General features: G+C 40.4%; 1 protein-coding gene across 1 annotated transcript in view; it reads right to left on the minus strand.

Annotated features, from left to right (window-relative positions):
- Positions 1–23018, minus strand: part of TNFSF13B (TNF superfamily member 13b) — a 58970-nt gene that overhangs the window by 13109 nt on the left and 22843 nt on the right. Inside the window, exons 4-5 of the mRNA XM_044286503.1 lie at positions 8494–8606; positions 6161–6311 (exon numbers count right to left, since the gene is read on the minus strand). Coding sequence (XP_044142438.1) covers positions 6161–6311; positions 8494–8606 — 264 coding nt within the window. The remainder of the gene's footprint in view (positions 1–6160; positions 6312–8493; positions 8607–23018) is intronic.

Raw genomic sequence — 23018 nt, forward strand, 5'->3', positions numbered from 1 at the left:
AGCCTGCAAGACCCAAGTATTATAACTTACAGTACTTCACCTCTTGCAAAAATGGCTACAGCCTGACTTGCTGAGTCCCACTTCTATGCTAGTTTGTCTGTTAGACGATATGTTCTGGAGGGCTTTGCCATACCCTCTCCAGCACTGGATCAGTCAGGTGTCTCCTGGCAATGCCGTTGAGATGGTGGACCTGGTGGAACGCTATGAACCAGGAATCTAAATGAGGGTTCTGTCAGGAGAGGGTTGGCAAAACCAGGAAAAATCTACCCCAGGCCTGGAGATTTGAGCCGATAAAACCCGCCCAGGATGTACCCATGGCGGACCTGGCTCCGATAATCTGCTGGCAGTGTCAGGAGCCTGGCCATGTAAGAGCTGACTGTCCCCATTGGGTTGAGCCCATGGAAACTAACTATGGCTACCACCAGTCTCTATATGCCAGGAGGCTGTGTGCAACAGGTACCCCAGAGTCTCCAGATCACTTGTGCCAGGTGGAAGTGGGAGACACAACACTGGGACCCAACCCTATCCCGATCCTGGGAGAATGTGTTAATAATAGATGGTAAACCACAACAACCTGGGGCCAAGTCGGTGTTTCCCCGTTTTGTGGTTCATCAAGGTATGCTTTATCAGGTAAACCAACTACGGGGTGAGCATATTGAACAGATGGTGGTCCCCAAACTCGTCTTAGATTTAGCCCACCAGCATGTTCTCGGGGGTCACCTAGCGGTTTTACTAACCCACCATATTCAGAGAGGTAGAAGAGTTTTGCAAGTCTTGCCCAACCTGCCAGATAACTAGCCCACAACAACATTTCTGTCGTCCCCTAGTTCCTCTCCCAATTATCGAGGTACTGTTTGACAGAATAGCTATGGATCTCATAGGCCCCATACCGAAGTCCGCCAGAGGGCACCAACACATCTTACTCATAATAGACTACACCACTCGGTATCCGGAGGCGGTCCCACTGCGACATACCTCGGCCAAACTCATAGCTAAGTAGTTAATTGAGATGTTTTCCCAAGTAGGACTACCTAAAGAGGTTTTGACGGATCAGGGGACCCCTTTTATGTCCAAAGTGATGAGGGAACTTTGTAAGTTGCTGCACATAAAACAGCTACGGACCTTTATAAGGAAGGTAAACGGACGGTCTGGTAGAAAGGTTTAACCAAACATTAAAAATTTGTTGAAAAGGGTGGTGGCTAAAGATGGGAAGGATTGGGAACTTCTTCTGCCCTATTTCATGTTCGCAGTGCGAGAGGTACCCCAGGCCTCTACTGGGTTCTCTCCCTTCGAACTGCTATATGGCAGACACCCTCGCTGACTCTTGGATGTAGTCAAAGAGGCACGGGAACAACAACCCACTCCACATAAAAGTGTTTTTGAGTACGTTGCCAAGATGCAAGAATGAATAGAGACGGTGTTGCCTGTTGTTAAGGAGCATATGGAGGCATCTCAGCGAGCCCAAAGTTGGGTCTATTATCGACAGGCTCGAATCCGGATCTTTAACCCGGGTGATCGGGTTTCGGTTCTGATACCGACCGTGGACAGTAAGTTCCTGGCTAGGTGGCAGGGGCCCTACGAGGTACTCGAGAAAGTTGGAGATGTAAACTACATGGTACACCAGCCAGGGTGGTGAAAGCCAGAACAGATCTACCATGTTAATTTGCTTAAGCCGGTGTCCTAAACGGAGGCTGCCAAAGAGAAAACTGCCTTCATCACACCTGGAGGCTGTTTCAGTACAAGGTGCTACCCTTTGGTCTGCATGGTGCCCCCGCCACTTTTCAACGGCTTATGGACATTGTGCTGCGCCCACGTTGTCAGTATGCTTCGGCTTACCTGGACGATATTGTCATCCACAGTACCGACTGGGAAAGTCACCTACCCAAAGTGCAGGCTGTAGTGGACTCCCTTCAGAAGGCGGGACTAACCGCTAACCCTAAAAAATGTGATAGGGTTAGAGGAGACTAAGTACCTGGGGTATGTCATTAGGAGCGGAGTCAAGTGAACAAAATAGAGACAATGCGAAATTGTCCCTGACCTTTCACCACTAGGCAAGTAAAGTAATTCCTGGGAATTGTGGGCTATAACATGAGGTTTGTCCCCCACTTTGCTACAGTGGTCACACAATTGACAGGGCTCTTGAAGAGACACAAGTCAATGATGTTTCGCTGGGATGATCGGGCGGAAGAGGCTTTCTCCGCTTTGAAGTCCGTCCTGTGCAGGTCCCTGGTTTTAGTGACGCCCGACTTCAAAGGGAGTTTATAGTACAGACTGATGCCTCCGAAGTAGGCCTTGGTGCTGTACTGTCTCAGGAATTAAACAGAGAGGCACATTCCATTGTCTTCCTCAGCCGTAAGCTCACCCCAGCCAGGACCCGGTATAGTATAGTGGAGAGAGAGTGCCTGACTATCAAGTGGGCACTCGAGTCTCTCCGCTATTATTTATTGGGGAGAAAATTCTGTCTGGTGACTGACCACTCCTCTCTCAAGTGGATGAGCCAGGTCAAAGACAGAAATGCCCGGGTCACCAGATGGTTTCTCTCCCTACAAATTTTTAATTTTCGGTGGAACACAGGGCAGGCCGGTTACAGGGAAAACGGATGCCCTGTCTCGGGTACACTGTCTGGCATGTGTTCACCCCCTCAGGGTTTAACAAAGAAGGGGGTATGTGACACAGTGAGAGGTTTGGTCTGGGAAAACAGGTATTTTCCTTCCAGAATGTGCTGCTGGGCTGATTTACAGCCAGGTGAGTTCAAATACCGGACCGGATTTTAAGTGCCGGTCTGGGTTTTGGCAGCACCTTGCTGTCCTTAAATAGGCATCTGGGCTCAGAAGCCATGTCTGTGTGCTGGGATCTGAGGCCTGTGGTGGGCTGGAGAGCTGAGACCCATGTGCCAGGGGAACAGGCCGCCTAAAGACTGTATTTGGACTTTTTGAGGAAGAAGAACTGCCACCAAAGTGACTTTTTGTTAGATTAACTTGTTATTGGGTGTGAAGTAACACCAACACTGTAAAAGTGACATTTTATTTTTGGCACCATGTGTGAATAAACACTGAAGTTTGAATTATGAACTTGTATTTTGCCTCTGTACTGTACCTGCTTATCCTAACTACCAGAGTGAATATACATATATATACACACACACACACACAATGCACAACTACCCCTAGCAAAAGATTTATATACTGCAGGAATAACCCTAATATATAACAATGGCAGCACATCAGGCCAAATGTAAATATGGAGGTGCAGGCCAATGGATCCGCCAACAAATCCAGGAAAAATATAAGAATTTTGTGTTTCAAGTTTGGCTTACAAAGTTCAGGTTCGGTTTATGTAAGAATTCCGTTATGGATTCTGCTAACAAGGACCATAACTAAGGGTCCATTCACACGTTCCCATAATGAGTCCACATCCATTCCGCAATTTTGCAGACCCATTTATAAAAAAAAAAAAAAATAGAGCATGTTCTATTCTTGTCCGCAGCCACGGATAAGAATAGACATTTCTATCATAGTGCCGGCCATGTGCAGTCCGCAAAATGCGGAATACACATAGCCGGTGTCCGTGTTTGGCGGATCTGCAATTTGAGGACCGCAAAACAGTTGTGGACGTGTGAATAAACCCTTATGGTCCGCGGTAGCAGAATACATAACAATAAGGGACTATATAGATTGGGAAAAAAAAGGAATGAAATATCTAGACCAGATCTTTGAGGAAGATAAGCTGAAGGACTTTAACATAATGGTGTTGGAATTTGGGATCCCCCATATTGATATGTATAAATATCTCCAACTTAGGAATGCACTGCGGACAGTGGTACAGGAGGACAGGTATAGAAGGGAAAAATCAGACAGGTTGGATAAGTTCACTATAGTAGGGGAAGGAGGAGGAACAACTGCAAGGAGATATAGGCTTTTGATGGAAGGAAAGAGAAAAAGGACTACAATGCTTGCTGTGGAAAAATGGGAGAAGGATCTAGACTCCTTTACAGAAGAAAATTGGAGAGATGCCCTTAGAAATTACGCGACAATCTCGGATAGGGGCTCACATAAGATCTCACAATTCTTTATAGTGCACAGATTACATCGATCTCCATGGATGTTGAAAAGAATGGGAGTGAAAGCAACAGATAAGTGTCCAAAATGTTGGGAGGAGAGAGCAGACTTAATACATTGTTTCTGGAGATGTCCCAAGCTCCATAGATATTGGACAGAAATAATGGAAACCGTATTTTTGCTCCTGAAAGTTTGGTTGCCCAATGATCCAATAATCTGTATTCTAGGGGCAACTGAACATTTGAAGCTAAATAAAAAAACACGACTGGTTTTGAATAAAGTATTATTTCAGGCCAGATTGCTTATACTCAGGAAATGGATAAAAGCAGATTTACCGACGGTGGGACAGTGGAGAAAAATGATAGATAATTTAATTAAAGAAGAACGAGTGATGAAGAATCACACAAAAAAGTCACCAAATCTCGACCAAGTGTGGAAAAACTGGTTACTTTAGTGCCGGAGGATGTTGTGTTTTTTTTTTTTTTTTTTTCCACGTCCCCACGTGGAGGGAGGGGGGGGGGAGGGAAAGGGGAGAAGGAAGGGAAAAGAAAAGGAAAAGGAACTGTAATCATTAACTGTTAATGGTTGATTTTTGCTTAGTGTTAGAGTAATGTGTTTTTTTATGGATGTGTTCTTTATGTGAAATTCAAATAAAAACTAATAAAAAAAAAAAAAAAAGAATACATAACAGAATTCTTAGATAACCTAAGCCTTGTACAACTTGAAACACAAGTTCATTGAACACCAGTCGCAACGTTGTAGCTCATAGGTTGAAAAAAAAAGACTCTGTGATTGAGCTGAAAACAGTGCGACCACAGGAGTGAATAAAGTGTTTGAGAGTGCGGACATTTTATTTATTTATTTATATATAAATATATATATATATATATTTATCAAACTGGTGTAAAGTAGAACTGGCTTAGTTGCCTATAGCAACCAATCAGATTCCACCTTTCATTTTTCACAGCTCCATTGAAAAATGTTGCTATGGGCAACTAATTCAGTTTTCCTTTGCACCAGTTTTGATAAATCTCCCCCACTGTGTACTTCTATGTGTATATAGCATTGTGTATCATCACACTATACTAATCTGTGTGGGAAAAGTGACCGCTCACTGTGCGGACTGCACACAATACTGAATTCAGAAAAGAGTGCATCTAGTAAGAGCGTCAGTAATGAGATCTATATCCTGCTTATAACGCCATGGTTCTGACTGTAGATCGCTGCACTAACATTACCAGCAGAAATATATATTGTGTCTACAAATAATGGACTTTCTACAAAATGGAAAGTGTGAAATAGATATGCTGATTACAGGTTGTAGCATACTGTAAGACTCACCATGCTGTGGATTGGAATGAAATCTTACTACCAAGTTACTTGCAAGTTCCAGCAGCCTATATGTAAGTGGCTGCTAGCTGTGCTATGTAACAGGATGTAGGGGCGGGGGAGCAGAGCTTGTGCTGGTGCATGTGAAATCAACAGGAACGCCCTCAGATTCTCACAGATGATGACAGCACTGAGCAAAACTCATATCAGAGCATTTCTGACGGCCCTTGAAGCAAAGCTGATACCAGTAAACAAAAAAGTGCAATTTTATTATGTGCTGTTGCATTACGGTAAGATATGGGGTTATTGAGTTTTAGTGCACAAAGGTATACATAGCCTTTAAGTATTTTCATTTTCTTAATTCCCCTTTAAGGGAGATAGAATCCAAATCTTTCCCAATCCATAAAAAGAACGAGAAAGGCAGCACTTCAATAAAAATTCAAGTTTTTATTCACCCAGTGTCAGCAATGTTTCAGCTGCTCTATGCAGCCATTTTTAGCTTTAAAAAAAAGGCTGCATAGAGAAGCTAAAACGTTGCTGACACTGGGTGAATAAAATCTTTTCATTGGAGTGCTGCCTTCCTTGTGCTTTTTATAGTTGTCAATTTATTCATATGTTTCTATGAGGAGTAACAGAGAAATTGCATAACACCACTAAACATGCATGTATGGAGCAGTGAGAGGTCCTCTTTAACATGGCATCCTGACAAGTATATTGATTTGTATCCCTGACATTCGGACAGATGAATCTTTATATCATCACTTATTACTTACCTGCTGTAAAACATGAATTGTTTGGATTAGACTCTGGCATATTTTGTATGCATGTAAACAGAGTCACCAAGCTCGGGTCATCCCCCACTACATGTATCTTTTTCCTTTGAATTATATGACCCATGGTAAACACAGAACCCCTATACCAAACCTAAAAAGAGAAAATAATTTTTATTAATAGTCATTCACACCATAAAATGTATTTTACAATAATGAAATTGTGTCATTTCTATTACATCCTATTGTATTACTATTAGCAATTGTAAGAAGGTACAAGGAATCATGGTAGATGATAGGTACGCGTCACCGAAGTTCCTGGCCTCAGTGGAGTAAGAGCTGGTATTTATGTGTCAGAAGCAGTTGCTGTTTGACACCTTGATACTTAGTATGAGTGTAATAGCTGATCCGGGACGGCTCTTACTGGAAGTAGTCAAAGTGCTGGGTAGGTGACTAATTCCCATGTTCCAGGCCGGGTTTTGCCAGGCATAAAAACCAGCCAGCACTGCCAGGTGAGAAGGATTACCTCTGTCTGACAGTGGAGCTCAGGAGGTCTGTGTGCTGTGATCTGAGGGCTGTGTTGGGATCTGTGGCTTGAGTCGGGCTGGAGGGCTCAGACCCCTGTGAGGGAGAACAGGCCGCCTAACGCCTGCCTGTGGACTTGACAACTTCCAACAGGGTGTGAAGTAACACCCAGGAGAAAAGGTGACTGTTTTGTATATGAACTTTTCATGTGTGTGAACGATCACCAAGCAACTTGCGTTTTTGTTTTGCTTTCAAGTGTGAATAAGCACTGATGTTTTGAACTAAGAACTTGTACTTTGCGTCTGTGCTGCACCTGCTAATCCTAACTACCAGAGCCAATCCCCACACAATATATTTTTATCAACCAACTTTTCTTTTCTCAAGACCTTTCGAAAATATCACAGCAGGTTTTCATTTTCAATAGGCTATTATATGACATATTAGTATCCAAATCTTGGAAACATATAGAGTCCTTGTGGTTCTCTTGACCAATATGAAGTTTCAATTTACAATTCACATATTATTATACTACATTTTCTAATAATTTACAACTACTTATTCTAGTTTCTTAAGTATGTTCTGTCTTCTCAAGCTTTTTCATTATGATGAAGGTGGGTGTAGGCATAGTTTCTACATTGCAAAAAATATGAACAGTAGGAGGGCACTCAATTATCTGGGACCACCAATGTCAGGTGACAATGACCACATTTAATATAAATCTAATATAAAAATTGGCATAAAACTATACATCCATAAATAATAATACAATACAAATGTGCCCAGCATGGACTTCTCTCCACCTCCACCCAGCATAAGAAGAGGGGTAATGTACTTTGCCCCACGGGGCTATATTCAATGTTATACATGGTAGCGTGGTCCAGCTCATAGACCAACATCATTCTAGATCCCCATAGGACATTATACTTGGACTCGGATTGCCCACCTGGGATCAAGTCCACATTTCGCACCAGCGGTCATCACACTGCTTGTTTGCGCCGTTCAGGCTTTTATGCCCAACTGGGCACATTTGTATTGTATTATTTTATGGATGTATAGTTTTATGCCAATTTTTATATTAGATTTATATTAAATGTGGTCATTGTCACCTGACATTGGTGGTCCCAGATAATTGAGTGCCCTCTTATTGTTCATATTTTTTGCACGTTTCTCTCTGGATTCGGGTGGATCCGTGAAGTGAGCACCTGGTCTTTTGGGAGTGTTTGGGGTGAGCCGCTGTTCTTTTATATATAGTTTCTACATTTCTAGTGCTCATTTAGACTTATTAGTACCCATTATCTCTAGCATTTCTGTTAATGTCTCATGAAGATAACCACTGTCTCTCCTCAGAACCCCCTTTCATGAGCCAGAATGGAAAAAAGTTAATACATGGCACTTACTAATGTATTCTTATTACCTATATTGCTTCCTTTCCTGGCTGAAATCATTTTCCCATAACATTATATGCAGCTTGTTTCCAAGGTTATGACCATTCCTGAACATAGATGCCCAAAGTCATAGGTTGGTTCAGAGTAGGACCTGCCTAATTGAGACCACCGTGGCGCGGGTAGGCAGGCACAGATGTGTTTTGATCAAAATATATTGGCTGAGAGTCTCAGATTTTAATATAACAGGGCTTAGTCCATATAGTGTATGTTTCTATCGTTTGTGTTAGTGCATTATTTTCAGTGATTTTTTCTTTTTAAATGTTGCCATGTACATCCGCATATTCAGTTATCATATCGTGCAGGATGTTTTGTATCTTTTTTTTTTGTGATTTCAGAAAATATAGTCACACAAGTATTACACCTTACCTGACCATATATGAAAAATAATCCACTTTCTTTTATCAACATTTTATTTTGGCTTTCTTCAATAGAAGTTCCTTGTTTCAAACTAAGAATCCAAGGGATAAAAGTATTGTCACCTAAAATATAATGGAAAAAAAATCAATATAACATGGCAAGCACTAAAATCTTTGCTTTTCTACTACACATTTATGTAGTTATTATGAAGGTTATTATGTTTTCACTTCAAAACATATTTTTCGATATTCAAAATTGAGAACCCTGATCAATATCTATCCAATGCAGACCTCTGAATACATAATGTAATGAATGTAATCTCAATCACAGTAGGAACTCCAGAAGACGTATCAGTAGCCATCATTACATTTTTTTTTGTTACATGTGATGACAGAAAATCAACTGATCACTGTTTATCCAACTGCTAAAACCTCCAGCAACCAGTACCTGGTGACAAGTGTTAATTTTCCTTGGAACGCCAAAAAAGGGAAAATGAAACATTACACAGCAATAGCAACACCTATTGAAAACAATAAACCAGTCATGTAATGCACAATATGCTGCGTCCTTCAGAAAGGGATCTTTGTACCTGTAGCTAACTGATGAAGTATTGATGATTACTTAATAATAATCAAATAGGGTATAAAAAAGGGCTTTTTTTTCAGACAAGCCCTTTAATCTGACTATCTACAATACAATATTTGTCAGCCATCCAACTTACTGTAAGTAATCATTTCCTACAGGATTTCAGTCTCTTTCACTTAACCTCTTTTATCCTTAAATACTGTTTTAGTCTTGAGTACACACTTTCTTACTCTATAGCTGCCGTTTCTCATATGCGGAAAGCACACGTCAATTTGAAAACTTAAAAATAATAAAGAAAAGTACCATATTTTTTTGCCCTACAAGACGCACCTAGGTTTTAGAGGAGGAAAATAAGATTTTTTTTTTCTTTCCTCAGACCTCTGATCAAACCCATAATCAAACCCCCAATACTCATCGGATCCCTGGTCAGACCCCCAATATCAATCAGACCTCAGCTCAGACTGCCAATGTTAGTCAGACTTCCAATCAGACCTCAGATCAGACCCCTAATGTTAATTAGACTGCAGCTCAGACCCCCAAAAAGACCTCAGATCAGACCCCCAACATTAATCAGACCTCAGATCAGACCCTCAATGTTAATCAGACCTCAAATCAGACAAAAAATAAATCAACTCACCTCTCCTGTTTGGTATGTCACACCTGAGATCCAGCTCTCTTCGTGCCATGTTGTCTCCTGATGTTGCTTAGCGTGAGGTCACAGATCGCTCCCATGTCCTCACATTGTGCGCAGGTCACAGCACAGCTTACGGCACCAGTAGACGAAGACCAGGAAATGGTGAGTACAGAGCCAGTACAAGGAGCACTGTATTCACTTATCCATGTTCCTACTGCACTAATGACTGCTTCCATAAAGGAAACACTTATTTGTATTTCTCAGACACATTGACATTTTCCCCCCACTTTCAGGGGGGAAAGTGCGTCTTATATAGTGAAAAATATGGTAATTGAGCTGCTCCTTTATTTGGCTTTTATAACTAAGCTTTTTTCCTCAGGAAATTACTGAGAATGAATTCTATATAAACAGAGATAAGGGAGTTATCTACTATTTTCCCTGTGCCAGATACTGCGATAAAAAAGTCACAAACCATGGGTCAATCCCTTATCCCAAAATTAGGTATATCACTATGTATGAGGCACAATTAACTCTTATTGACACCCAAAATACACTATGTCTGGCATGTCTGGGGCCACGATTAGGAAACCTCTAAATGGCTAGTTATAATACTATATTTTCTTACACGTGTATACATGGTGTAATGTACTATAACATATGCAGTATCGTCAGCGATGACAAAACAAGCCAAATATATGCTAGTAACCCACAACCATAATAGGCTGGGCAGCATTTGTGTATGCCCCTTTATGTACTGTATATAAAAAATAAATAATAGAAACATTTAATAAATAACACCAATAATTCAATCTAGGGCAATTTTGCTTGCTGATAAGCTAGACTATTGGCTAAAGGATCAAAAATTACACTGAAGAATGAGAGGCTATAAGAAACAAGTGAACGTCAATTGTCATTAAGGCCACCCGTACTTGTGATTTGAATTTTTATATCCACCTTTTGTTTTACAATATCATTAATATGTTCCAGGACCCTCAATATGTAGTTCCCTAATAGTCTACCCCAGGGATGCTCAACCTGCAGCCCTCCAGCTGTTGTAAAACTACTACTGGGCATCCCTGGACTACGCAATATATTCATGAGTACATGTACATTTACAGAGGTATATTACTCCCTGTGTTTTACAGTTTATAAAATCTCATAGGGAGTAAGTTTGACTAGTAAAAGCAGAGGTGACCATTTTTGATGGACAAATGTATCTACAGGCCTTACATCCACCACATCTGAAGGTACCGAGTGGATGTCTATCCAACCAGGTACTAGTCGTAGGTGGTCTGCAGCATTGGCTATGTATCAGTCTATCATGTAGGTTCCTTCCTTGTCTATAAGTAATACCTGGATAAGGAGGGATCAGAGTTTAAGAATTTTAGTTTCCGCATTACCACAAGCACGGTGTACACCTACCACCAAGGTGTGGCCCATCATAAAAGTCAATTTTTATGATGCCTTCAGTGACATGCGCTTGTAGTATGGTGTCATTCCAATATACAGTTGTGTTCAAAAAACCTCTGATTATGGTTATAGAAGATCCTCTGGTACTCTGTTAGCTCAGTCTAACCTTGTGCCCATGCATTACACAGATGGTCCCATAATTTTAATGGTTGCTGGGTAATACATTAATGTGATGCAGAAAAAATTTGCAGTCGGCATCCACTTCCATTTGGTAATAGCAGCAGGTCATCAAGGATGCCTCAACATACTGTACAGAAGATGTGAAAACCAGACAATTTCTTATGTTTCATTGCCACTTAAAATCTTCATTTAATCAAGAACTGTTTCAAATTAGTGCTTTGTATTGCAGTCTAATGTTTTGGGCCTTGGTTCAGTATAATCAATCACTTCATGAATTTGTTTGACCTTTTTCTTTTCCAATAAGTTAGACAGGCAGCAGAGCTATAAAGTAGCTAATATTAATCTGTGTTTGTATTAATATTTGCCCTTCACATCTGTTTTACGGATGTCCCTGTGTCATATAGAAAGCGATAAGGTGAAGGTGACATGCATTGGTTGCTAAAATCAACACAACATTCAGCATTCATAAATTAACAGCAAAACAGAAGAACAACAGGCACACATGGACATTTTTCATAATGCAGCATAAGAGGTAATTCAATAAAGCACTCCAATGTAATAATTCAATTTAATGTATCCTACATGTTTAATTGAATTTATTAGTGCACATATTTTATTTAATGGATGTAAATGAAACTCAAATTAATAACCTTGCAACATGGTTTTACCAAGCCATTAAGTATCTAGCCTTATTTCACTAAAGCTGTCGATATATTGCAAAAGCCAATATTACAAAGAAAATAAAGAACACTCCTGCGCTCCCATACAAGAAATCCACCAACCTCCAATTTGAGGTCCGCTGCACAGTGTATATAATGGGCTTTGCTGCTGCCGCCCAGGATACAAAATTGGTTAAATGTTAATTACCTTACGGTACAAACTTACACTGGCGGTAGAAATATAACAAATCGAGTGGAGTGGCTAGATGAATGTTCCGGGTTCCCGTTCCTGTGTGTAGGGAAGTGTAAGGAAAAGTAAATCTTCACTGCTCACCTACCAGCATTCACACTGCTCCGGCCGGTAGCTGTGTGGTGCGAGGGAGCAGACTACAGATTCGGCGTCCAGGATTTTCTGTGCGTGTGACGTCACCGCGAAGTGCTACTGGTGCTCCCAGAGATCAAAGTTCATCCGACGCGTTTCTGAGCCGTCGGGCTCCTTCATCAGGGATGGTCTGACCCTTCAAATCTGGGAGTTATATAGACGTCCTGGTTGCCAGAGCAACACCTACTCTTATTACACACAGGGAGAGAAAAAAGGGGGAGAGGGGAGAAGAACCCAGAGAGTAGTTCCAAGGCGGCTACAATATACAAATTATAAAAATTTACTGAAAGGCAAAAAGTTCGATTTCATGATTGAGTCCATTGGGGGCTAGGCTGTTTAATTTGAATATCCAGCTGCTCTCCGCTCTGGACATTTTTTTGATGAAATTGCCGCCCCTTTTGTCTTCCGTCACCTTTTCCAAGCCTCCAAAGATAGAGCCCCGAAATTTTGCCGCATGATGTTGTTGATAATGTCTAGATAAGGGATGTCCGTCAAATTTTTTAATTATATTTGTGACATGCTCGCTTATCCTGGTTTTTAGTAACCGTTTTGTTCTACCTATATACAGTTTGTCACAGGGACATTTAATAAAATAAATCACTCCTCTCGTATTACAAGTAATGTCGTTTTTTATTTGAAAGGTATTTAAAGTTTTTATGTTTTTTTTTGTATGGTCTCTAGTAATTTTACAATTCCGGCATGTTTTGCAGGGAAAGAAACCCATTCTATTGTGATTAGTCCTGTTGGTCAAACTATTAGACTTAATAGATGGAGCGATAAGGATATTTAAATTTGGGGCTTTTCTAAAAATAAATTTAGGTTTTGATGGAATTTTATCACCCATAAGACTATCATGTTTAAGGATATCCCAATAACGCCTAATAATTTTCCTAAAACTCCCTGCTCCTGTACTGTATCTAGTGATAAGAGGAATATTAAAGTCCTCTTCTTTTATTTTTATTTTTGTTGTTATCAGATCTGCTCCGTGTTTGTTCTCTTTTAGTAGAAGGTTACGGTTTAGTTGTTTTACCTTATCTATTGTAGGTTGTAAATCCGGTAATTTGTAGCCTTTTTCCTGGAATTTATTGTTCAACTGGTCTATCTCTTTTACGAAGTCCACCTCGTTTGAGCAATTTCTTCGTGCTCGTATATACTGGCTGTAAGGAATGTTTGTAAGCCAGGTAGCTAGATGGCAACTAATTAACGAGATGAAGCTATTTGTGTCCGTAGGTTTATGATAAGTTTTAGTTTTAAGTGAGCCGTTTTCTATAAATATGGTGAGATCTAAAAAATTGATAGATACTTTATTATAACTAGCTGTAAAATTCAAATGAAAATCATTTTTATTAATGTTAGTTAAAAATTGAGTAAGAGATAATTCATCACCGCGCCAAATAAAAATAACATCATCAATAAAACGCTTCCAGAGGACCAGACCCGCACCGAGCTCTCCATTGGGGAAGATGGTGGTCTCCTCCCATCTCCCCACATATAGGTTAGCTAAACTCGGTGCGAATCTGGTCCCCATCGCGGTCCCCCATGTCTGTAAATAAAAATTGGGGCCGTATTTAAAATAATTGTGTTCTAAAATAAAGGTGATACAATCCCCGATGAATTGTATTTGATCCTTTGGCACCTTACTGTCTTTATTTAGGAAGTATTCTGTAGCTTCCCGCCCTTTACTATTTTCAATAATCGTGTATAGAGAGGTAACATCGAGTGTATCTAATATGTAGTCCGATTGCCATTTAATTCCTTGTAAAATTTGTATAATATGTTTTGTATCTTTTAGGTAGGCTTGCAGTTTTGTACTTGGGGTTGTAATAGCACATCTACATATTTGGATAAATTTGCCGTAAGGCTCTCAATCCCAGAGATGATTGGCCTACCTGGAGGTTTATCTTTATTTTTGTGGATCTTTGGCAAGTAATAGAAAAAGGGGATCCTGGGGTTCTGATTGTTGATATATAGGGCCTCTTCAATTGATAAGATCCCTTCTCTTTTCCCTTTATTAATCAGTACACTTAATTTCTTTTTGAATGTTTCCATAGGGTTCATAGTAAGTTTCTTATACGTTTTGTGGTCCGAGAGTAATCTAATAGATTCTGCATGGTACTCTTCCTGATCTAGTATCACTATCCCACCCCCCTTATCTGCGGGCCTAATAATAATATTATGGTTCACTTGTAGGGTCTTAATGGCTCTAGATTCCTGTTTCGTTAGATTTCGAGGGCCCTTGTTGTTTTTGCTTTTATTATTATTAAGTTTATGTAGATCCCTAATCACTAAAGTTTGAAAAGTTTTCATTGAATCTGAATATTCATTTAGTGGGTGAAAATTAGATTTTTGTTTCAGACCTGTGTGAATAAAAGTGTCCATATTTGTGGATCCTAAAGTGATATTGTCCGTGTGAGTCCTAGTGAGATTCTGAACTATTGGATCCTTTTGTGGTTTTCGTTTTACAGGTTTTCCAATAGGGTTCTCTTTGTTAAAATTGGTTTTCTTTAGAAAATATTTTTTGAGTGCTAGATTGCGAAGGAATTTTTTGACCCCTATAAAGGCATCAAAGGGGTTAAATCTAGAGTTAGGTGCGAACTTTAGCCCTTTTTGTAATAGAGCTAATTCTCCTCCTTTGAGGCTGTAGCTACTTAAATTGAAAATACCTGACTCAGCCTTTCTTATAGGGATACTCTTCTTTTTTATTCCTTTCCCTCGTGTGCCCCTTTTTGTTTTTTTCGTGTGTATATTCTTGCCCTGAAAAAATCCTTATTAACTGTTTTTTTAAATATTTTTTGGGGTTTTATTTTTACTGCAGTTGTGTAATCAGGTGTATTATTGGAACTGATAGAGGTATTATTTAGATCTATATCCTCCTCGATGTTTGGAACTGGCCCCTTTTTAGTTGTTATGACTAGGGTTGGATGGTTTATGTGTGGATTCTCTATACAATCGGATTCCATCCTCAATGGGGTATTTTCCTTTTCCTTATCATCATCCTCATTTGTGATGGTTTCCAATATTGCATATCTATTTTGCGATATTATTGAACCATTATTAAACTCCTCAGATTTTTTGTTGTTACACTCAATTTGTACTTGGGTCAATAATGGTGGATTGTGGGCATTTCTTATTTCCCTCCCTTGTTCCAGTGAAGTCTCTTCCGTGTTTTCTTCATAAACAGATAGATTATTGAGGGTGCAATCGCATAGTGTATCGTCAATGGTGTCTAGATCCATATTACTCATATTATCACTTTGTTGTTCTGACCCCTGTTGCACTGAATTTTCAATTTTTTGTAGGTCTCTATTTAATTTTTTAGATTTTTTGGTAATAATTTCATCTTCCTTGGTCTTAATTCTTATTTTGATTGATCTACATATCTTAATTATTTCTATGTGTTCCTTATATGGACGTATTATTTCAAAAAGATCCATGATCTCCTTGTTTATGCTTTTAAGCCCCTCCTTTCTTTTTTCTATTATGAATTTAACGGCTGTTTTTGAAAATTCATGGAGCATGAGGTCCCATTTCTTCAGGGTGGCCCTATCCCCTAAATCCCCATTTAGTGCTTTTGTAATTATTAGCCCTTTTGGGACCTTATTATTCTCCAAATATTTTTCAAGGGAAGACACTTCCCATAGATCTCTCATTTCTTTAATTAATAGGAGTTCCAGTTTTTTTATTTGACCAATAATTTCAGTTATTACTTCTTTTGAATGATCCTTCCGTCTTTCTGGAGAGGATTCCCGATTAAAGAATTTTTGAACGAAAAGAATCCTATCTCTCCTATCAAACCAGAGTTCGCTCATTGTGAGACCAGATACTTTGAAATTTAATAAGAAATGTAGAGGGTATTGTCAAATACCCAAATGAATAGTTAATTAAGTATGGTATGCGGCTGGGGTGAGTGCAGCAATAAGGGTTAAAGATATTACAAACAAAAATCTAATTGTCTGAAACAAAAATCTAATTTTCACCCACTAAATGAATATTCAGATTCAATGAAAACTTTTCAAACTTTAGTGATTAGGGATCTACATAAACTTAATAATAATAAAAGCAAAAACAACAAGGGCCCTCGAAATCTAACGAAACAGGAATCTAGAGCCATTAAGACCCTACAAGTGAACCATAATATTATTATTAGGCCCGCAGATAAGGGGGGTGGGATAGTGATACTAGATCAGGAAGAGTACCATGCAGAATCTATTAGATTACTCTCGGACCACAAAACGTATAAGAAACTTACTATGAACCCTATGGAAACATTCAAAAAGAAATTAAGTGTACTGATTAATAAAGGGAAAAGAGAAGGGATCTTATCAATTGAAGAGGCCCTATATATCAACAATCAGAACCCCAGGATCCCCTTTTTCTATTACTTGCCAAAGATCCACAAAAATAAAGATAAACCTCCAGGTAGGCCAATCATCTCTGGGATTGAGAGCCTTACGGCAAATTTATCCAAATATGTAGATGTGCTATTACAACCCCAAGTACAAAAACTGCAAGCCTACCTAAAAGATACAAAACATATTATACAAATTTTACAAGGAATTAAATGGCAATCGGACTACATATTAGGTACACTCAATGTTACCTCTCTATACACGATTATTGAAAATAGTAAAGGGCGGGAAGCTACAGAATACTTCCTAAATAAAGACAGTAAGGTGCCAAAGGATCAAATACAATTCATCGGGGATTGTATCACCTTTATTTTAGAACACAATTATTTTAAATACGGCCCCAATTTTTATTTACAGACATGGGGGACCGCGATGGGGACCAGATTCGCACCGAGTTTCGCTAACCTATATGTGGGGAGATGGGAGGAGACCACCATCTTCCCCAATGGAGAGCTCGGTGCGGGTCTGGTCCTCTGGAAGCGTTTTATTGATGATGTTATTTTTATTTGGCGCGGTGATGAATTATCTCTTACTCAATTTTTAACTAACATTAATAAAAATGATTTTCATTTGAATTTTACAGCTAGTTATAATAAAGTATCTATCAATTTTTTAGATCTCACCATATTTATAGAAAACGGCTCACTTAAAACTAAAACTTATCATAAACCTACGGACACAAATAGCTTCATCTCGTTAATTAGTTGCCATCTAGCTACCTGGCTTACAAACATTCCTTACAGCCAGTATATACGAGCACGAAGAAATTGCTCAAACGAGGTGGACTTCGTAAAAGAGATAGACCAGTTGAACAATAAATTCCAGGAAAAAGGCTACAAATTACTGGATTTACAACCTACAATAGATAAGGTAAAACAACTAAACCGTAACCTTCTACTAAAAGAGAACAAACACGGAGCAGATCTGATAACAACAAAAATAAAAATAAAAGAAGAGGACTTTAATATTCCTCTTATCACTAGATACAGTACAGGAGCAGGGAGTTTTAGGAAAATTATTAGGCGTTATTGGGATATCCTTAAACATGATAGTCTTATGGGTGATAAAATTCCATCAAAACCTAAATTTATTTTTAGAAAAGCCCCAAATTTAAATATCCTTATCGCTCCATCTATTAAGTCTAATAGTTTGACCAACAGGACTAATCACAATAGAATGGGTTTCTTTCCCTGCAAAACATGCCGGAATTGTAAAATTACTAGAGACCATACAAAAAAAAACATAAAAACTTTAAATACCTTTCAAATAAAAAACGACATTACTTGTAATACGAGAGGAGTGATTTATTTTATTAAATGTCCCTGTGACAAACTGTATATAGGTAGAACAAAACGGTTACTAAAAACCAGGATAAGCGAGCATGTCACAAATATAATTAAAAAATTTGACGGACATCCCTTATCTAGACATTATCAACAACATCATGCGGCAAAATTTCGGGGCTCTATCTTTGGAGGCTTGGAAACGGTGACGGCAATTTCATCAAAAAAATGTCCAGAGCGGAGAGCAGCTGGATATTCAAATTAAACAGCCTAGCCCCCAATGGACTCAATCATGAAATCGAACTTTTTGCCTTTCAGTAAATTTTTATAATTTGTATATTGTAGCCGCCTTGGAACTACTCTCTGGGTTCTTCTCCCCTCTCCCCCTTTTTTCTCTCCCTGTGTGTAATAAGAGTAGGTGTTGCTCTGGCAACCAGGACGTCTATATAACTCCCAGATTTGAAGGGTCAGACCATCCCTGATGAAGGAGCCCGACGGCTCAGAAACGCGTCGGATGAACTTTGATCTCTGGGAGCACCAGTAGCACTTCGCGGTGACGTCACACGCACAGAAAATTCTGGACGCCGAATCTGTAGTCTGCTCCCTTGCACCACACAGCTACCGGCCGGAGCAGTGTGAATGCTGGTAGGTGAGCAGTGAAGATTTACTTTTCCTTACACTTCCCTACACACAGGAACGGGAACCCGGAACATTCATCTAGCCACTCCACTCGATTTGTTATATTTCTACCGACCAGCGCCAGTGTAAGTTTGTACCGTAAGGTAATTAACATTTAACCAAAAAAGCCAATATTAGTGTTTGAAATATTTAAAGTGCATCTGTCAGCATGACCATCCCTATTAAGGCAGGCATATTGCCTGGTAGATTTGATAGTGCTGAGTAAAATTATACCTTTCTTTTTTTCTGTAATATATCATATCTTCATCTTTATATTTATACAAATTAGCTATTCCGAGCACCAAGGCGCTGGCTGGAGCTCTTGGAGCACAGCTAACACAATGCCCCTGTGCTCTGTGCACTCAGTCCTCCTCTTCAATTGACAAGGCTAGACATCTTAGCTAGCCCTGTGTTCTCACACCTACGCCAAGTCGGCTCAGTACCCTGTATCAGTATTTTGTAGAAACAGGTATATAGAACCCAATAATGAGTGTTTGCTGGAAGCCGACAAATCAAACCCCTTAATTGATATTTGGTGGAAGCTGGTGTATCGCAGGCCTCAATCAATATTTGGTGGAAGCCGGTATATCAATACCCTGTATTAGTATTTTGTGAAAACAGCTATATAGAACCCAATAATGAGTATTTTTTGGAAGTTAGCAAATCAAACCCCTTAATCGATATTTGGTGGAAGCTGGTGTTTTGCAGGCCTCAATCAATATTTGGTGGAAGCCGGTATATCAATCAGGGCCGGCCTTTGGGGTGTGCGGGCTGTGCGGCCGCAGAGGGTGCCATAGCAACAGGGGCGCCGGGCGGCCGACAGCCCGCCGCAAACTAAGTCTACTTACTATTTTGTTGCAGCTGCCGCCCGCCGGCCATCTAACAGCACGGAGTCACGGACTATAGAAAGAGTGAGGAGGGGGCGGGGCCCGTGGCCACTCTGACCTCCGCTCTGCTGCTTGGCCTGCCTGTCTCTTTAACAGAGCAGACCAGTGGCTGCTGGAGCATGACAGAGCTGCCGCACAGGCACATCTTTGCTTTTGACGTTGCCACTGAGCTCCCCCCCAGGGCCCCAGTCAGAGAGAAGAAGGAGGCGGAGCGAGCCCAAGCGCCAACCAGCAGCCATAGCAGACACAGACTGAGCCAAGCAAGTTCCACCATAAGTTACAGAACTTACAGGTATTTGGTAGTACAATTTTGTACAAAGATAACAACTGGATGGATCCCATCTGCCACTGGCCCAGGATTGAGGAGTGGGAGAAATGTGCCATGGGGGTGGGGGGGGGGCCTCATAGAGGACAGGGGGGCAGTGTGTGCTTTCCTGCTACTACATCAACCCCCCCCCCCCCAGGGATTTTGGGGGCCATTAAGGGTTGGACTTTAACTCCTTGCTGCTGATGTTGAGTGTGCCAGTGCCACCAATCATATTCCCCTCCCCCCAGCACATCAGTTACCTTTAGGAGGGGGGATATGATTGGTGGCTTTGTGCACACTCCGCATCATCCAACCCCTAATGCCCCCTAAAATGCCCGGTGGGGGGGTGTGGTATGACAGGCAGGAGGGGCGATGAGTGCTCGCATACATATCGTGCCCTGTATCCACTGTCCTGTGCCCACTCTGCTAAAGCCTGGCATAGCCCAGCTATGCCCTGCTTTACCAAAGCAGACAGGCAGGAGCCGTGTGGTGATCATATTTATTGTATGTATGTGTGTGTGTCCGTCTCTGTGTGTGTGTGTGTGACTGTCAGTCCCTGTGTGTGTGTGTCCATCCCTTTGTGTGTGTGTGTGTGTGTCCCTTTGTGTGTGTGTGTCAGTCCCTGTGTTTGTGTGTATCTGTCCCTGTGTGTGTGTGTCAGTCCCTGTGTTTGTGTGTATCTGTCCCTGTGTGTGTGTGTGTGTCCGTCCCTTTGTGTGTGTGTATCTGTCCCTGTGTGTGTGTGTGTCCGTCCCTGTATGTGTGTGTGTCCGTCCCTGTATGTGTGTGTCTTTCCCTATGTGTATCACCATGCCCACAGTGTTCCTATGTCTTGACGCAGCTGCTTCATAGCGTTCTGTGCGGGGCAAGAAGAAGAAGATGGAAGAGGAGGCAGCGCCAGCATGGAGTCCGTGCGATAGACACAGGGAGGCACACTAAGGACAAAGGTAACACTTCCACATGATCTACACTAGTGTTATCTGTGGTTTTACATAGGACTGCAGGTAACACTACCACATTATTCAGCACTAGTGTTATCTGTGGTTTTACACATAGGACTGCAGGTAACACTACCACATTATTCAGCACTAGTGTTATCTGTGGTTTTACATATGACTGAGGGTAACACTACCACATTATCAGCACTAGTGTAATCTGTGGTTTTACATAGGACCGGAGGTAACAACACTACTACATTTTCGGAAATCAGAGAGCCATCACTGTGTTATCTGTATTCAGAGAGCTATGTGTTATTTGTGGTGTTACATAGGACTGCAGGTGACATCTACTACATTATCTGTAGACTACTCAGAGAGTTATCACTGTGTTATCTGTAGTGTTACATAGGGCTGCAGGTGTCATCTACTTCATTATCTGTACTCAGAGTTATCACTGTGTTTTCTGTGGTGTTACATAGCACTGCAGATAAAACTTTTATAGTATATCCACAGGAGTCCCATAGATTCAGATACCGTATAGTGTAGCAGCATTATGGGTCCCAAAAAACTGTCAGGTGCACAGAATAGAAAACGATGGGCTCCTATGGATTTGGAAGACAAGAAAAGTGTTGGAGTAATAAAAAAATATTTTGGAACACCAGCACCTAGTGGTTTACAAACCAGAGAAGAAAAAGATGAAGAAAGCTGCAGTAGCCAAAGTGATGTACATCTTCAGCTCAGTGAGCCTTCAACATCTAGAACATCTTTGGAAGAAGAGGATTCTAATATACCTTCTGGCCCAGACCCTTTTGATGAAACCATAAGCACATATGAAAAATCAAGCTTGACAGATCCTGCTTTGTGACCAAAATTCATATCTAAGAATATTGATAGTATTTTAGATGTTGGTCCAGTACAGGTACAAGGTGTTGATTTAAAAAAAGATGCCTGTAATCTGCATTTTTCTTCAGCATTCTATAAAAGAAAATTAGATAGTGGTGAAGAATAAACACAGCGATGGTTGGTATACTCCACATCTGTCAATAAAGTATTCTGTTTCTCTCGCAAATTATTTGATAAGAATCCTAAAACATTGCTTGCCCTTGGAGGATCAGATGACTGGACACATATGTCAAATATTTTGAAATCGCATGAAACATCCAGTGGCCATTTTACAGCCCAGCAGATGTGGACTGAAACACAACTGAGACTCAAATCAAAACATGTGATTGATCAAAACTACCAAAATCTCATGAGCCTTGAAAGGCAACACTGGAGATCTGTGATGGAGAGGCTGTTAAATATTGTCCAGTTTTTAGCAGAGCGTAATCTGGCCTTCAGAGGCTCTTCGGATCGACTTGAAATCGAATAATGGAAATTTTTTAGGTCTCGTCGAACTATTAGGAAAATATGACAGTGTAATGGCAGAACACTTACGCAGGGTGGTATCAAAAGAAACTAGTGACCACTACTGTGGAAAAACAATTCAAAATGAAATAATAAATCTTATGGCTAAACAGGTAATTGAGGAAATTTTACAACGCTGCAGAAATGCAAAATATTTCTCCATTATTCTTGATTGCACTCCAGTTATAAGCCATAAAGAGCAGATGTCTTTTACAATTCGATTTTTGGAAGACATTTCTGGAAATTTTTAAGTAAAGGAACATTTCCTTGGTTTTTGTAAAGTAGAGGATACGACTGGAAAAGGATTGAGTGATTTCCTCCTTGAATTTCTTGCAGGAAAAAATTTGGACATTGATAATTGTCGTGGACAAGGTTATGACAATGGAGCCAATATGGCAGGAAAAAACAATGGTGTTCAGTCAAAAGTTTTAAACATAAACCCAAGAGCAGTATTTGTACCGTGTGGTTGTCATTGTCTTAATCTGGTTATTGGAGATGCAGTACGTTCATGCAAAGAGTCAATGCAGCTGTCACAACCAGACAGCTGAGAAGCTCTGACAGAGGCCTTTCAGAACCTCCTCCTTGAGTTTCTGTGTTGTGGTATTCAGCTCCTCCTCTCGTTAGCCTCTCTCAGCTGTCATATGTTGGGCTAATTGCTTTCCTTTAAATTCTTCCCCAGAAGGCTTTTCTGGGCGGCTTATACTACTTCCTGGAGTGTGTGTGCACGCTGACTCTGTCCTCCTGTTTGCTTCAAAGCTAAGTGTTGTACCTTTAT

The sequence above is a fragment of the Bufo gargarizans genome, chromosome 3, assembly GCF_014858855.1.
Source record: "Bufo gargarizans isolate SCDJY-AF-19 chromosome 3, ASM1485885v1, whole genome shotgun sequence".
Classification (NCBI taxonomy): Eukaryota; Metazoa; Chordata; class Amphibia; order Anura; family Bufonidae; genus Bufo; species Bufo gargarizans.